This window comes from Arabidopsis thaliana, chromosome 4, assembly GCF_000001735.4.
Source record: "Arabidopsis thaliana chromosome 4, partial sequence".
NCBI lineage: Eukaryota > Viridiplantae > Streptophyta > Magnoliopsida > Brassicales > Brassicaceae > Arabidopsis > Arabidopsis thaliana.
In genome coordinates, this window is record NC_003075.7 from 10,425,242 (window position 1) to 10,439,976 (window position 14,735).

The window sequence follows — 14,735 nt, forward strand, 5'->3', positions numbered from 1 at the left end:
CAATGTTATTCCGTAATTTTATATTTTTAATTGCAATATATCTGGTTTACGTATCAAAGATAATGCAAAGGAAAATTTTATATAGATATTATCTTCATCTAAAATGGTTTATCAGTATATGTATTAATGTTAAAACACATTATCAATTTCACCAGGTTTTAAATAGAAATTCCAAAAAAATATATATCTAAATTTGTTTTTTGAATTTTATCTAAAAATCTTATGTGATTTCTTAAAATGCAGATATTGTAATTCAAAACCATTAATTGAATTAAAATATATTTTAATTTTTTGTAATTTTTGGAAATCATTGAATGAGATAAGATTTTGGTTCTATGTCCAAATTAGTGCAAAATCAGGAACTTGTAAGTTGTAACTAAAAGAAGCCAGGAAGGCAATTTTTTTTTCTAACTTCAGAATGCATACTTGTAATATTTTATTAAGTTTGGTTTAAATTTGAAGGTGCCACGGATCACGGGAAATCGTTTTTATTACTAATATGTTTGAGTCAAATTTCAGTCACATGTATAGTAACTGTATAATTCAAGATATGCTAAATATCTTTTAAAACTTTTGTACAACTGTATTTTAAAATCATGAATTGGATTGACATGTAATTTTCTTTTATTTTATTCGGAAATTATTGGTCGAATAATATGAAATTTGTAGTTATATATAATTTTCAAAATTAGTTCGAATCATCAATAAAAACCTCCATTATTTTTTTGCTGAAAAGATAATTTTATTTTAATTAATCAGGCCAAGCTTTGTAAGCCGAAAGACATTGTCGGGTCCAAAAAATGAAACAGTACACGTACATTAATCGAGGTTATGGTTACGTAGAAAGAAAAATATATAATCTAGTTTTTCGTTAACATTAAGGCTCAAAATAGAGCATTTCGTCTACACAACCACACTTAAATTCAGTTTTTTTACCAATTAGCTAAACAAATTATATTTGAATATAGTTTATATATAATTTTCCCGGCACTTCGGAAATGCATTGTAGTAAAACCATCGTATATTTTGACATATTAATATATTATGTTCGCATGAGAAAGGAAGGTTTTTAACTTCATCATACATACTTGTAATATTTTATTAAGTTTGATTTAAAAGGTGCCATGGATCACGGGAAATCATTTTTATTACTATTAAGTTTGATTCAAATTTCAGTCACATGTTTGGTAATCATTCTAAGATATGCTTAATATCTGTACAACCATCTTTTTGAGTTTTGACCATGGAACCAAAATTCGATAAGATTTCACGTCGAGAACAATAGTATAAAATTGATGTTACATTTATTTCACAACTTGAAATAAATAATGCTACACCGAATAAGATATATTTTGTTTAATAAATAGAAAAAATGAAACCTCTTTCCTGTAGAGGTGAAAATAATATTATTGTATATGAGTGTTTTTTCTTTGCTTAAACTTTTTCTTGTTTTGTTTTTTACATGTTAAATTTACTGACCAACAAAAAAACTTTATGTACAAAGTTTTGAAAGAAAATCGAAGACATGTAATCCTATTTGGGATCCACTTATCAATCACACGGATGAGGAGGGTAACCGACCTGTAAATATGATTATGGTGCCTCTCATTTCGTTCCCTTAAAATGTCATAGATGGTTATCTCGAAGGTCATACGAATTAAGAGATAAAAGATGCAAGTGTATGTCAAAACCGTTAAACTTACTAAATTATAATAATACTCTAGAACATTTTACATGCCACTCTTATTATATATTTTTGGATAAGCCAATGAAGGAGTTTTGGATGCTTTAAGTTCCGCACACTCTTAGATTTTCTTCGTTTATATTGTAACTATTCATACAAAATGAAAGGTGAGCTCTCTAATCAACGTTATATTTTCAGTTTCGATATGTTTCTTTGACTTTCTTTTTTTTTTTTTTTTTTTTTTTTTTTTTTTGAATACCAGGAGGTTCTGGGCCGAAGCCCGTAATCCCTCCAGGCCCGAAACCACAACATGTAATATTAGTTTCGTTCCAAGCATTACTCGAACCGGCGACCTCTAAGCTTCGCCTAGGGTCTTTACCAATTGAGCTAACGACACTTGGTTTTCTTTGTCGTTATACTTAAACCATTAATACAACAAATCTCTTATACATGTTCTTCAAACTTGTGAATTGACACTAACAAATTTGGGTATCCATCGGGCAGTCCATTGGACGCTAGATGGATGTCCAGGAAAATAATGGGGACCCAAAGAGAAGCAGATAAACAAACTTGTGTTCATCAGAACATATATAGATGAGAGTATTTTCAAAAAGAAACTTTAAAGGTTGTCTAATATAAGTAAGAATCCAAATATTGCATTATAAGACTTGTTAGTTAGTAGTAAAGATGTATCTAGTCTAAACCCGTATAAAACCGGCTTTAATTATTATGTTATATCAAAACATACCGGGTTTCTAAAACGCGTTGAGACATAAACGTAGATTGCTAAAATGTCTAGCACACGATAAACCAGCGTTTTTATCAATAGTTTGTTCTTATCATAAAATATAAATAGGATTTAAGGATTTTCATTTGTAATATTAAGAGCGTAAGCAAGTATAATAGCAAACGCAAGCAGGGCGATTATCGTAGGCCTTAATGCAACCACCCTTGCCATGTCTCTTGAGTGCACATGAAAAGGCACAGTTGTCAGGTACACATTCTCCCCATGTTAGCATATCATAACACCTTTCCATTGTCCCCAATGGTTGTCCCTTTGCCATCCTTATCTCCCCTATTACAGTAATAGTCCAAACACATGAAATAATCTCAGTTACTTATTAAAAAAAAACAAAAAAACAAATATTCGCTTGATGATAGGTGTTTAATTTGATTCAACGACCTCGGTTAGGTATTTTTCTCTAACATAAAACTATATAGGAGAACGGTTAAGAAAAGTTATGGTGTTATAAATACTTGTGTTGCTTTCGAATACAAGTGAGAAACAAACTAATGAATTTTTGTTATTGTTTTCATGACTATTTACAGAGTAGAAAGCATGAAAACATTCAATCATCATAATTCATAATCTATGGAGTATTGGAGTTTCATGAACGTAACAACTTTGAGAACAAAAATGGTAGTATATATATGAAACATGAGAATTTTATACCAATTTTAGAGAGGCATTTGGGGTACGAAAACCCTTAATTTCTCAAACATACATCGTACCAAAAACATAAATCGTACCAAGTCCAGAAAGCAATTTTGACCGCCGTAGATAGAAAAAAATCTGATTACTTGGTTCCATTTACTTATAATATTTCAAGAAAGTGTAACTAAAATCAAATAGAACAAAACGACAAAACATAACTCAGTTTAAATACAAATCTCTTAAAAATACTAAAACAAATTTTCTTCTCTAAATTTCCAATTCAAACAGCAATTTGTCAATTACCTCAATTCTCTAAACATGTTTCTGCATCGATTTAGCTTGTATTGTCATCTTTAATTCATAAAACCACATAAAAGAATTTAGCTTGCTATTACGAAACTCTATAATGTAATATAGAATCTCAATATCTAATTATGACTCATAATTGACGTAACAAACTTAATTTTTATTGTAGAAAACTAACTTGTTTTTAATAATTAGTTTATTTTGGATGATTATAATAATATATTATGACAATTATAAAAAATACAAACCTAAAACAAGGATGGTGAAGATGCATAGAACGGTGACAGAGAGTTGCAAGGATTTACTCATGTTGGGTACTCCAAGCGAATTGATAATGTCTTACGAATAAAAGAAATGAAGAACAACTTGTACATATGTATATAAGAAGTGATATTGATACACATTGTGATAACTTAGAGATGCATTTTGATCTTGTACCTAATTTAAGACATTGTCTTAATTAGAACCATTAGATATTTTCCCTTTATTGCAATGCATTCTTTTCCAATCAAACAAAGAAAATCCTGTTGAATTTTTGTAAAAGAAGATCATATATCTTGTTTAGGATAAAATAGCAATTTAATATATAAAAGGTAAAAAAGAAGAATATATATATATATATATATATAATAGGAGAAATATATTCTCTTAATATTACTATATTTTTGCTATACAAATGGAATCAAGAAATATAGAGGCATATGTATCTCTTGTAAATGGTAGGGCAGAACATTTACATTTTATCTTGTAAATGTGTCATTCATTTAGTTACAGTGTGCTAACTAAAGAGAAGAAAAGTAACCGCTTTTCAGTAGTGATGAAAAGAAAACATGGTAGGGCGTATATGTGTTTTTCTTAGATTGAACTACTTTTTGTTGAAATGTAAAATTTTTATACTTGTACAAAAGAGTTCATGTATAAAGTTTTGAAAGAAAATCGAAGACATGCAATCCAAAATAGCCAACCGATTATTGTACCTCTCATTTTTGTTCCCTACAAATGGCATAGATGGTTCTCTAGAAGGTCAGATGAATTAAGAGATAAGAGATGAAATCGCGTGTGTTTGTAGTCTCCCAATCTGGTTTAGGATCAGACGTCCCCAACAATGTATCTCCAAACCTTAAACATACTAACTTGCGTTCAAAGAAAGAAAAAAGAGGTAAGAACTCGGAATCAGGTGTCACGTTTCGATTCCAATTTCTCCAGATTACTCTAAACCGGGATAAATCCTGACGTTTTCTGTTATGTTATGTCAAAACGTTTCGGGTTCCTAAATCATGTTGTGGAAACATAAACGGAGAATGATAAAATGTCTAGCACACGATAAAACAATGTTTTTATTAAACGGTTATTCTTATAATAAATATAAATATGACTTCATGGCTTTTCACTAGTGAAATACAAGTATTAAGAGCGTTTGCAAGCATACTGGCAGATGCAAGCGGAGCGATAATCGGGGCCTTCGAGGCAACCACCCTTGCCATGTCTCTTGAGTGCACATGCAAAGGCACATGCGTCGTATTTACATTCTTCCGGCCATAGGACCTCCTTACACTCTACCATTTCCTCAAGTGGTTGTCCCTTTGCCAGACATATCTCCCCTATTACAGTAATAGTTCAAACACATAAAAAACAATCTCACTTTCTTATTTCTGTAAAAAAAAAAAAGAGACTATTTTCTTGATGATAGATGTTTTAATTCAAGGACTTCGTTTAGGTAGCTTCTCTAACAAACTACTCAGTATGAGAACGAGAACAAAAACAAATTATGGTGTTATATATATATGAATACTTGTGTTGCATCCTTAGATAATAACTCACAAGTCACTTTAAAAACAACTACAACCTTCTCCATCTGCCATCTGGCTTAAGTCTCAAATAAATAAAAATCTCTCAAAATACCTGAAGAACAATTTTTTTTTTTTTTTTTTGTTAATTGCCAAAAACAGTTTATAAGAACTTTAACATACATACACTTATTAGACGATTCGAGCATCCCATAATTTGAGGATACCCAATCAATTACCTCAAATTCTCTAACATACGTTTCTGCATCGATTTAGCTTGTATTGTCATCTTTAATTCATATATAAAATTGACATTCAAGAATTTAACTCGCTATTACGAAACTCCATAATATAATATAGAATCTCGATATCTAATTATGGCTCATAGTTGACGTAACAAACTTAATTACTATAATATATAATACCGGTTATAAGAAATACAAACCTAGAACGAGGATGGTGAAGATACATAGAACGGTGACAATGAGTTGCAAGGATTTACTCATGTCCCGATGCTGCAAGCGAATTGATGATGCTTTACGAATAAAAGATGATGAAGAACAACTTATACATATGTATACAAGAAGTTATATCTTTGATACACTATGATAACTTAGATAGGCATTTTGATCCTATATCTAATTTAAGACATTGTCTTGGAACCATTCGTTAGTTTCCCTCTATTGCAAAGCATTCTTTTCCAATCAAACAAAACAAACAAAAAACACAATGAAATTTCGTAAAATAGAAGACAATCTATCTCGTTTAGAATAAAATACTCGCATTTTTAGCAAAAAAATATGTATAACCATGTCATGCCGGGCAGACAGTTCTTAGAAAGCAAACGACTTGTCTTCAATGTTTAGGATGGATATCTGTAACCATATTTCATGGACCACGAGTAATTTTTGTGTTTAGAGAATCATTGATCCAACCTCTTAACGTTACATGCCGAACTAGAAGAATCATTGATGCAACGTTTGGTAACCAATGATATATGAATAAGCTATTCTGAGAATTTAGTTAAAGATATATAAAACTCTGCAAAGTGAAAAGACATTCGGCTACTAATTTGTCATGTCGACTTTAATGGCGCAGGTATCATGCATGATAAAGGCAACGCATTACAATATTGACGCAATGTTAATAGATAGATACATAACAAACTACTTTTAACTATAAATTTTTTGACATTACTAAAAAAAAGAAAAAGATGTATTGAAATAAAGGAAAACTAAAAGTAGACGCAAGATAAAGAATTGAAGCAGTGACTATTCCAAAGAACCACCAAACACTTAATGTGACAGAACTTATATATGAAGTTTGATGATAATTTCTCAAGGGTTTATTCTGACTCCAGATTCGGAACTATAGCCGAAGAGAGCTCAATATGCGAAACCCGAACTGCACCGATAAGCCTCTCTGGCTGTTCTTCCGCTGTATTTGCCTGTTAAACCCAAACATGAGTTGTATGCATAATAACAGCCTCAGTTACCTGAGTAAATCCAAATGTTATGGGTCAGTTTATCGATAAATTACCTGTACAAGGAAAGCCATTTCCACAACCAGAGACGTGATTACGCCAATGACGAGGCCGAGCACTCCATTTGCAACGGTTGATGAACCAATATCTACGTCAATCTACATCAACAAGATAAAGTATTTTGAGTTATTTTTGGTTCTAGAGGCACTCATAAACTAGATCTATGGGTCTGCTCACTTCTAAGTATGTCGGGCCACGGATGTAGTTGCAGTCCACTGCTTTCCCAAGGAGACAAGGGGTGCTTCCCACACTTTGCCGTACTATCCATGAGCCCTGGCATAGAGTTTAGTTCTACGTGAAATCCACTTCCTATAGAATCTCCATATAATTGTAGCAGTAATCACAAAGAGATAAACATACCTTAGGAACTAATGGTATAAGCTTTAGCCTACTATTTCGGAATTCATCATCACCATCCACAAACCGTTGCAAGAGGGACCCAGGTACTAGTTCTTTCATCACGAAATAAAACACCATACTGTAGTGTGTTGATCCTGGAACCTATATAAACACCAGTATTAAACCTATATAAATATGACTTTGGTTTGTACTCAATGTTAGGAATCTTAATGACAGTTGATGGGCTAAGCTTACTTGAACATTTACCACCATTGAGAATAGACCTTTTTCTGCAGCAACCTGAACATGTGTATCAAAAGACTCAATAATCTTTCTAAGTGATTAAGATTCATCCACAAGCTAAGGAATAGCATGGGAAGAATATTGAGTCATTGAGTGGAATATTCTCTCCATTAGGTAACTAAAATTAAGGTGCTTGTGTATCTTACTTGTGCTGCGCAGCCTTTGCGTCTAGCAACATGATCTATTCTTTTACTGTCTTTGAACCAGTCAACAGCAACGAGATCCATAAGATGCTTGCCAGCAGGTATCTTCCGTATAGTGTTAAATGGACAGAAACAAAAGTTAGTTGGCTGTAAGAACCTAACCATTCTATATTAATAAGATGAAAATTTTGCCAACCTTTCTTTTCTCTTGACCGAAATTCTTGCCCCGAACTTTGAAGTTGTTACCATCAGAAATCCTCCAGCAGTTACGGGCGTTTTCGTTTTCATTGCGCTTTAGGTTACCCGAGAAGCATGACAGATCAATGTTGTGAGCAGGTTCTTCTTCTGTAGTTTCAAATCGCACCAAAAATCATTGCTATTAGATATCCTAATTGGCTCAAATAGCATTTTCACACTTACTGATAGGGTGCACACCTGGTCTCTTGACATCGGTCTCTGGTTTACTTGTTTCAGGCTGAAATAGTACACAAGAATGACGATTCAATTTCGGATGCTGATTAAGATTTTAAAATCAAAATGCTTGATATTCAAACCTCTTGTTCTGATTCAGCAATCTGAAATTCATCATCATCATCCGAGTCTTCATCCATAAGCAAGGAGTTTCTGTTAACGGAATTTGTTTGATCAAGAGAAAAGGCAGACTTATGCAGAGACTTCCCACTCTTAGTCAAGCTCAAGGAAGATGATGCCATATTAACCATGACAGGGATCCGGGTATGAACACCTCTCTCATCTGTCTGTGAAAACCATTCCCGCAAACCTGTGAAAAGCAGTTAAGCACAGTACCATGAATTAAGACGGAGGATTTTTAAATAGCCAATGAAATTACTTTTCTGCAAGGACCTAAGGAAACCAGTGGAAAGGAAGCATGAAAGCACTTACCAGCAACACTATTCAGCATTTGAAGAAGACAATGTTGTTGAAATGCTGGAAGATAGCCTGCACCCCACCCTTTTAGATCAATTTGTATTAGATGTTGCACTTGCGTTCTAGGCCTCCCATTCCGAGGCTTTAGTGGGGAAATATTATATCCTCCACCTACGCGAAACAAAAATAGCCGAGGTTAGATAGTAGTACATCAAAGGGTAGAAGTATTTTATCAAGCGGTTAAAACCAATTAGTTTGCTTAACGTACTCTCAAGATGAGCCCGAACACATCCAGGTTGTGGACCACAATTCTCATGCTCCCTAGAACGGAACAACACAACTTCACAGAAAGAGCAAGATAAATAACCAACAAGTTTTATAAAACTAATCTTTCCAGCAGATTCTAGATGAGTAAAGAGGAAAGAAAGATACCATAACTCCCATCATCATTACGGCGCCAATAGCGGACATAACAGAGGTCGCGAGGCCACACAATCCTGAACCATTTGATTTAATAATCAGGATAAAGCAGAGCTCGTGGAAACAGTGAACTAAATTTCAAACTGGAAACAGGAAATATCACAAATGAAACAAAATAATAACTCTGAGCTGTTTTTCTGTCCCCAGTCTTATACAGCATTGTATTATGGCAAAAAAGAAAGACACCTTTGAGAGACACAGTCTATTTTCCTAATGATGTAGTAGTAAGGTTTAATTCATTTGGAATAAAATCATCACATTTTGTCAGCTTGACTATAAGTAGACAATATTTTTTCAGGTGCAACCTTACATTGGAAACCAGTCGAGCAGAAGTCTGTGATAGAGGACTGCTGTGTGACCATCGACCTCTTCCACTAAGCTACCAAACTGAAAGCTGCAGTCCCACCTGTATCGAACAGGAACACAGATAACTTCAGATACAGATAAACACTAAAATACAAGACTTTTGGATACATACTTTAAAACATTGGACAAGCAAAACTGTTTTTTCAGGGAAAGAAACAGAAAAACATAGAACCAACATTAAAAGGCATAAAACTACAAGGAAATATTTAACAATTTTTCCAAATAATAGTGTCTAACTGCAACAAAATGAAGAAAAAGGAACACTGTACAAGCCATCTCCTACAGTAAGGAAATTAGTCGGGAAAATAGAAGGCAGAGAAGCACCTACTCATAACGAGTGCCGTCCATGCTCATCAGAAGCTCGAATATTTCCTCACATGTTGCCTCCACTACACCAACAGCCTTCATTGCCCTGCTACAGCTTCTTGGCTGCACATGTAGCACTATAATGATGGTTCTTGTCTATATAGAGTTACTATGTAATCAAATGGGAATCACGCCATAATAAATAAGGTATTCGAGATTTCCGTACAAGGTAATCAACTTCAAGAAGCTCTTCAAAAATCCGAAGACCTGCCAAATGTGTAGAAAAACAAAAGTTAATTCAAACCAACTTCTAAAAAGCAATAATCAAATATATATGTTCCTAAAAAAGGATTAAGAGCCTTGAGCTAATGAAAACTTGAAAAAATCACTCAAAAACAATTAAAAATGAAAGTAAAAGCAATAACGAAACCCATGAAGATAGAAGATTGTATTGATTGATCATTAAAAGCGATCTTCCAGTTCCCAGAGCAGATATAACTAATAAAGGCACTGGAATCCACATGTTCCAAATAAGATCTCATAATTGTTGTAGTTTATCGAGGGGAAATAGTATACTAAATTGCATTTCAGATATAGCAGCATCTTCTAGAGCCCCTGTAAAACCACTAACCATTTTGGCACTGAAGGAGACGCCAGTGTTTCCTGGAAAATGCTTGGTTGTCGGAATTCTGGTTCGCCAACTCTGCATCAAATTCTTTGGTCCAGTCAAGTACAGATTCTGGAGGACCTGCAAGTTTTTTTGAGGTGATCAATCAGCCAGGATCGCAGTACCAGATTAGGACACAAATAAGTGAATTCGAAAATAACCATTTCCAATAGTTGTCCTCCTCATTAAGCTACGTCGAGAGTCCTCTTCATCCTCTGCCGCACTAAATCTAAAGGAAATTGCAGATCTTGTTTTGCATAAGTATATGCATATCAAACTCAAAAGATAAACAACATAGGGACAAACATCAAAAAGAATGATATATGATGGGTACTCTCTACATGCAGCACTTTGTTAGCCTCTTCTGGCCTTTGTAAATTCTGACAGTCTTAGAATGACTGAGACAGGCGGTTCGGGATAGGGGCCAGACACGGATTATGATTGGTAGTTTACTTCCAATATTTTTTTATCTAATAGAATGACATTTTTCAATTATTTACTAATCATAAATTGCCGCCACAAACCCCTTAATTTGAACAATCTGGACGGTCATCCCATAACAAGGAGATCAAGTCTATGAACAATGAGAATAATCAGAACATAATTTGTTATGATTGAGTCAGGAAATCCTATAAGTAAGAAACTTTAGCCATTAAGTTGTTGGGAAAATGATTCGACGTGGAGGAAGTAATAGATAAGTATTTTAAAATAGGCACTTACTGGCTTTCATGGTCTGAAGATGAAGCAGTCCTTCCAGTATCCATTCCAGATTTATATTCAAATGAAACATACTGCTGACCATTTGGAACTTGGGACTCTTGATGCTGCACCAGTGCAAAACATAGTTAGGGAATCAGATAAATTACTAATCTACAAATGTTTAAACAGTGAAAGGGGAGGAAGCTTTTGTAATTCAGGTATTGGCACTTTGGCAGGCAGATGGCTCACCTGGTCTATAACAGACTCAATTTTTTCCTTCCACATTAGTGCTTCCTGAATGTTGAACGCTGCCATCTAGCAAGAAACATACTCCACATTAACGAACCCAAAAGCATGAAATTGCCAAGTAACACGAAAAGTCCAGTGTTAGCTAATCTTAAAGTAAAGATAACATACCGTAATTCTATGACTCTTTTCTTTTTTGTTATAGACAGACAAAACGTAAACCATCTGCAAAGTGGAGCCGACAAGCCCAAAAGAGATTGTATATGCATAAGTGATATGTTTATAAGAAATCTAGCATTAGATAACTCATGTAACACACTCAATGGAACACATCACATACACATCAATAAGCACTTCAAGTATCAACATGGTAATAGAAAAGGTTAAAACGAAGACTCACATGTCCATGATGTGTTTTCAAGCCTCGATCCTCAACTCTGCAGTTACCATCAATTAACATGGTCTTGATAGGAACCTATTTTAACATTCCAAAATTCATCTTTCAGCTAAAACCTCGCACCATTTCTCCAGCTCATAACAAAGGAAATACAAATTGAAGCAGACAGAACAAAATTCGCTAAAGCTGAGGTATAATTTCACCTGATAATCCTGAGGTTTCTTCTTGTAATACGCCAAAAGACGAGGCTCCAACACAAAATACCTCATATGAATATACGATCGTCCGATCTTCCTCCTTCCATACCTAACCATCCATCCTTCGTACACTACCTTAGACATTGTTTCTGTCCCCAGAAATTACAAAAAATCTCCAACGGGGACGAACGAAAACAAATCAAATGGCACAAAACTTCCCCACGGAAATCGAAATCGAATCTAATTATTTCCGCGGGAGATTCATCGAATTTTACTAAACGACCTGATTGTTCATCGGCGCTCCGGCGCCGGAATCTGGTGTTGGAATTTTCGCAGATTCGTCTCTGCGATTAGCGAAGATTTATGAGCTCACAGATTTTCAAAATTCCGGAAAAAATAAAATCAAATTTTCCACTTCGACGAAAAACAAGAGAAAAAGCAATTCAACTTTGACAGAGAAAAAAAAAGAAAAAAATCCAAAGCTAAATTAATATTTTCTATAAAAAAATAAAACAGCAGAGAGAGAAATATCTGTGTATACTCAAAATAAATAAATAAATTAAAATAACTAATCACGCCAAAGACGTAAGTTTAGTCAGTTAAACAAACATAAATGATGAATAATGTTTTAATTTAATTTAATGGAGGAGTCATTAATTAATTAAAGTCATGCCAAATCAGTTCAAAACCGCATTTTGGTATTTTGTCGTTAGGTGACGAAGCAATCCATTGAGAAGGTCGCTGACGGCCATCTTATTCCGTTAGGCAGAGAAGAAAACGACGCCGTATCAACAAAATAGCTGACGTGTTAACCACATACACGTGAACCACAATAATTGGCTGACGTCTTTATTCTTAGTTTTTAAGTAAGACAACAGTACAACACCACAACATTTATGCAAACATACAAAAAGTTAGTCTTTTCCTTTTCAACGAAAGCCAAAACTTCAAAGTTATTGATCAACAAACTTCATAGCAATTATGTAAACGAGTCATATATGTAATCCAGTGAAATTTCGAATGTAACCATTTAAATAAAATCCAAGGTTCAGCAGTGTATTGCATATTCTTTTTTTACAAACAGAAACAGCAATTTTTTACAGTTGGGGTTAAAACTTATTACCATGAATGTGATTGAAAAAAAAAAGTCTTGTAATTGGACAGAGGATTTGGGTTTTGTTTGGTTTAGTAAGGTGCAATGATAGATTCTATGAGTTCTTGAAGAGGAGCGAGTTCTTTCTTGTCAATGAGAACAAACTCCTGCAAAACAAAACCAGACCAATAAAAATCAAAAATCAACAAACTCAGTGACTGATAAAAGACTAGAATGGAAGATTAATGATGAGTAAAAGAGGGTTTATAGATACATGAGTGAAGAGGATGAAGTGTTTGAAGCAAGTGTTGAGATGAGCTTCCTCTTTGAGACTAACTATTTTCTGGAAATGAGAGTGGTATATGTGTGCGTAAACTCGGAATAGTCGTTTAAAGATTGTCTTCACCACTTCCTTGAAGTTTGGAGGAAAAGCTGCACCTGTCAGAATTTACCATGGATTGAGACCAATGTCTTTTTATCCATAATCATCAAAGATATGCCAGAGTAAGGTTATTTTACCAAGTTTTTGAGGAAATATGGTCTCATCATCGAGTTGTGTCTCGATCCAATCCATCAAGTATTCAACATACTTTGGAGCTGAAACCTCAATAGGCTTCTTGATTTGTACACCATCGGCCCATCTGTATTCGTACCTGAAACGTTGCAACCGACGCATTTCACCAATGGAATAGTTACATATGAGTCAGTAGTTGATCATCGAGATAATTGTCACTCAAAAACAAAGACTCTTTTCCACTTTACAAATGCCCATATTGCTCCAGCAGTTTCAAAGTTTTTTGTATTCAAGATCTTAAGAGAAAACAGTGATCAAATTACTATATCAATCATGAGCACCAAAATTACTTATATAATGAAGAAGAGAAATCTGTACTTGGGACCAGCAGTCATTGTAGAACAGTTCTCCGGGGTGCAAAACTCGGTAAGTGTACCAAATAACAGATTCACCTGATTGAAGAAATCCACAGCTGAAGAAAAACAACAACTTAATCAACAGAGTGAAACCATGAGGAAAAAGTGATGGTGTAGTTATAAGCTCACTGTTAACTGCAAGCCATTCGTTTAAATCCTCTCCCGGAGGAAGTTTGACGGCTTCTCTAAGATTACCACTACCTAAAGTTGCATCTATATGCTTTCGAAGCTCTGCTCCCTAAAAAGATCAAAACAACACGCTTTATAAGGCTACAAAAACATGAATCACATTTGTAAAAGAAACAAGTCAAATAATCGAATCTACAAACCTTGGTTCCTGATGGTGCGCTCTTCTTAGGACGGAAAGTCTTTTGATTTCTAATCAGATGAACATAAACAATGCAAATTCATAGAATCAGATAAGCAAATTCTACATTAACTTGAACAAGATTTTGACAAGAATCATTCAGGACACATTGACAATGGTAGTAAGTTAACATTGGTTCCATCAAGTTCTGAATAATAGAAAAATTGAACAATCAAATCTTCATTCACAACCATTACTCAGCAAATCCACAAAAATCAACATATTGAAATATTAATACCCAATCAGGAATAACTATTCGAAAGATCTGAGATAACAAACAATCTCGAAATCTCTAGAAAAAATACTCTCTTTTTTCGGACAAATTACGGAGAGGAATCAGTAATTCACCTTCCAAGCCCGAATAGACTCATTGCTTTATCGGAGTGAGACACGAACTCGAAGGTGACTCTTTTATATTGCAATGTTTTCTTCGATTCTGATCTCTCTCTGCGTAAATTTCACGATCGCAGACCAAAACTTGAAGACGACTAAAAATAAAATAACATTCATTTATTCTTTATTTTAAGAGTTCACACAACACAACACAAAGTAACCATTT

At 34.1% G+C, this 14,735-nt stretch overlaps 4 protein-coding genes across 6 annotated transcripts; all 4 read right to left on the reverse strand.

The window, feature by feature from the left end:
• Positions 1–2,374: 2,374 nt before the first annotated feature.
• Positions 2,375–3,759, reverse strand: LCR7 (low-molecular-weight cysteine-rich 7). Its single transcript, NM_001341321.1, has 2 exons — positions 3,674–3,759; positions 2,375–2,759 (listed from the first exon to the last, which is right to left on the reverse strand). The coding sequence occupies exons 1-2, from the start codon at positions 3,732–3,734 to the stop codon at positions 2,566–2,568; spliced, it is 255 nt and encodes an 84-aa protein (NP_001319992.1). The 5' UTR covers positions 3,735–3,759; the 3' UTR covers positions 2,375–2,565.
• Positions 3,760–4,629: 870 nt separating this feature from the next.
• Positions 4,630–5,801, reverse strand: LCR15 (low-molecular-weight cysteine-rich 15). Its single transcript, NM_001036592.3, has 2 exons — positions 5,658–5,801; positions 4,630–5,026 (listed from the first exon to the last, which is right to left on the reverse strand). The coding sequence occupies exons 1-2, from the start codon at positions 5,716–5,718 to the stop codon at positions 4,833–4,835; spliced, it is 255 nt and encodes an 84-aa protein (NP_001031669.1). The 5' UTR covers positions 5,719–5,801; the 3' UTR covers positions 4,630–4,832.
• A 472-nt stretch (positions 5,802–6,273) lies between these two features.
• On the reverse strand, positions 6,274–12,323 carry EDR2 (ENHANCED DISEASE RESISTANCE 2). Of its 3 annotated transcripts, none has more exons than NM_118022.5 (22): positions 11,793–12,323; positions 11,593–11,667; positions 11,364–11,417; positions 11,196–11,261; positions 10,968–11,071; positions 10,409–10,476; positions 10,212–10,328; positions 9,807–9,847; positions 9,603–9,703; positions 9,219–9,314; positions 8,861–8,925; positions 8,697–8,768; positions 8,444–8,599; positions 8,095–8,321; positions 7,976–8,015; positions 7,737–7,885; positions 7,544–7,645; positions 7,350–7,394; positions 7,116–7,256; positions 6,933–7,028; positions 6,752–6,853; positions 6,274–6,659 (listed from the first exon to the last, which is right to left on the reverse strand). In NM_118022.5, exons 1-22 carry the CDS (start codon positions 11,928–11,930, stop codon positions 6,558–6,560), a joined length of 2,157 nt encoding a protein of 718 aa, NP_193639.2. In that variant the 5' UTR covers positions 11,931–12,323; the 3' UTR covers positions 6,274–6,557. The 3 variants fall into 3 exon arrangements, with proteins under 3 accessions (NP_193639.2, NP_001319993.1, NP_001190769.1); NM_001341322.1 differs by having other exon boundaries at positions 7,961–8,015; NM_001203840.1 differs by having other exon boundaries at positions 6,413–6,659; positions 7,961–8,015; positions 9,228–9,314; positions 11,793–12,190.
• A 459-nt stretch (positions 12,324–12,782) lies between these two features.
• On the reverse strand, positions 12,783–14,659 carry AT4G19045 (Mob1/phocein family protein). Its single transcript, NM_001160781.1, has 7 exons — positions 14,525–14,659; positions 14,139–14,187; positions 13,939–14,047; positions 13,772–13,865; positions 13,399–13,532; positions 13,154–13,317; positions 12,783–13,046 (listed from the first exon to the last, which is right to left on the reverse strand). The coding sequence occupies exons 1-7, from the start codon at positions 14,545–14,547 to the stop codon at positions 12,972–12,974; spliced, it is 648 nt and encodes a 215-aa protein (NP_001154253.1). The 5' UTR covers positions 14,548–14,659; the 3' UTR covers positions 12,783–12,971.
• Between the last annotated feature and the right edge of the window lie 76 nt (positions 14,660–14,735).

Excerpts from the sequence above, each read along its gene's own strand:
- LCR7 (NM_001341321.1), bottom strand. The coding sequence starts at position 3,734 with ATGAGTAAATCCTTGCAACTCTCTGTCACCGTTCTATGCATCTTCACC. Across the intron at positions 2,760-3,673 it reads CTTCACCATCCTTGTTTTAG|GGGAGATAAGGATGGCAAAG; the intron begins GTTTGTATTTTT and ends TTACTGTAATAG.
- LCR15 (NM_001036592.3), bottom strand. The coding sequence starts at position 5,718 with ATGAGTAAATCCTTGCAACTCATTGTCACCGTTCTATGTATCTTCACC. Across the intron at positions 5,027-5,657 it reads CTTCACCATCCTCGTTCTAG|GGGAGATATGTCTGGCAAAG; the intron begins GTTTGTATTTCT and ends TTACTGTAATAG.
- EDR2 (NM_001341322.1), bottom strand. The coding sequence starts at position 11,930 with ATGTCTAAGGTAGTGTACGAAGGATGGATGGTTAGGTATGGAAGGAGG. Across the intron at positions 8,769-8,860 it reads TAATGATGATGGGAGTTATG|TTGTGTTGTTCCGTTCTAGG; the intron begins GTATCTTTCTTT and ends CTTTCTGTGAAG. Across the intron at positions 7,029-7,115 it reads TTATACCATTAGTTCCTAAG|GGCTCATGGATAGTACGGCA; the intron begins GTATGTTTATCT and ends ACTCTATGCCAG.
- AT4G19045 (NM_001160781.1), bottom strand. The coding sequence starts at position 14,547 with ATGAGTCTATTCGGGCTTGGAAG. Across the intron at positions 13,866-13,938 it reads CGAATGGCTTGCAGTTAACA|CTGTGGATTTCTTCAATCAG; the intron begins GTGAGCTTATAA and ends GTTTTTCTTCAG. Across the intron at positions 13,318-13,398 it reads CATATTTCCTCAAAAACTTG|GTGCAGCTTTTCCTCCAAAC; the intron begins GTAAAATAACCT and ends AAATTCTGACAG.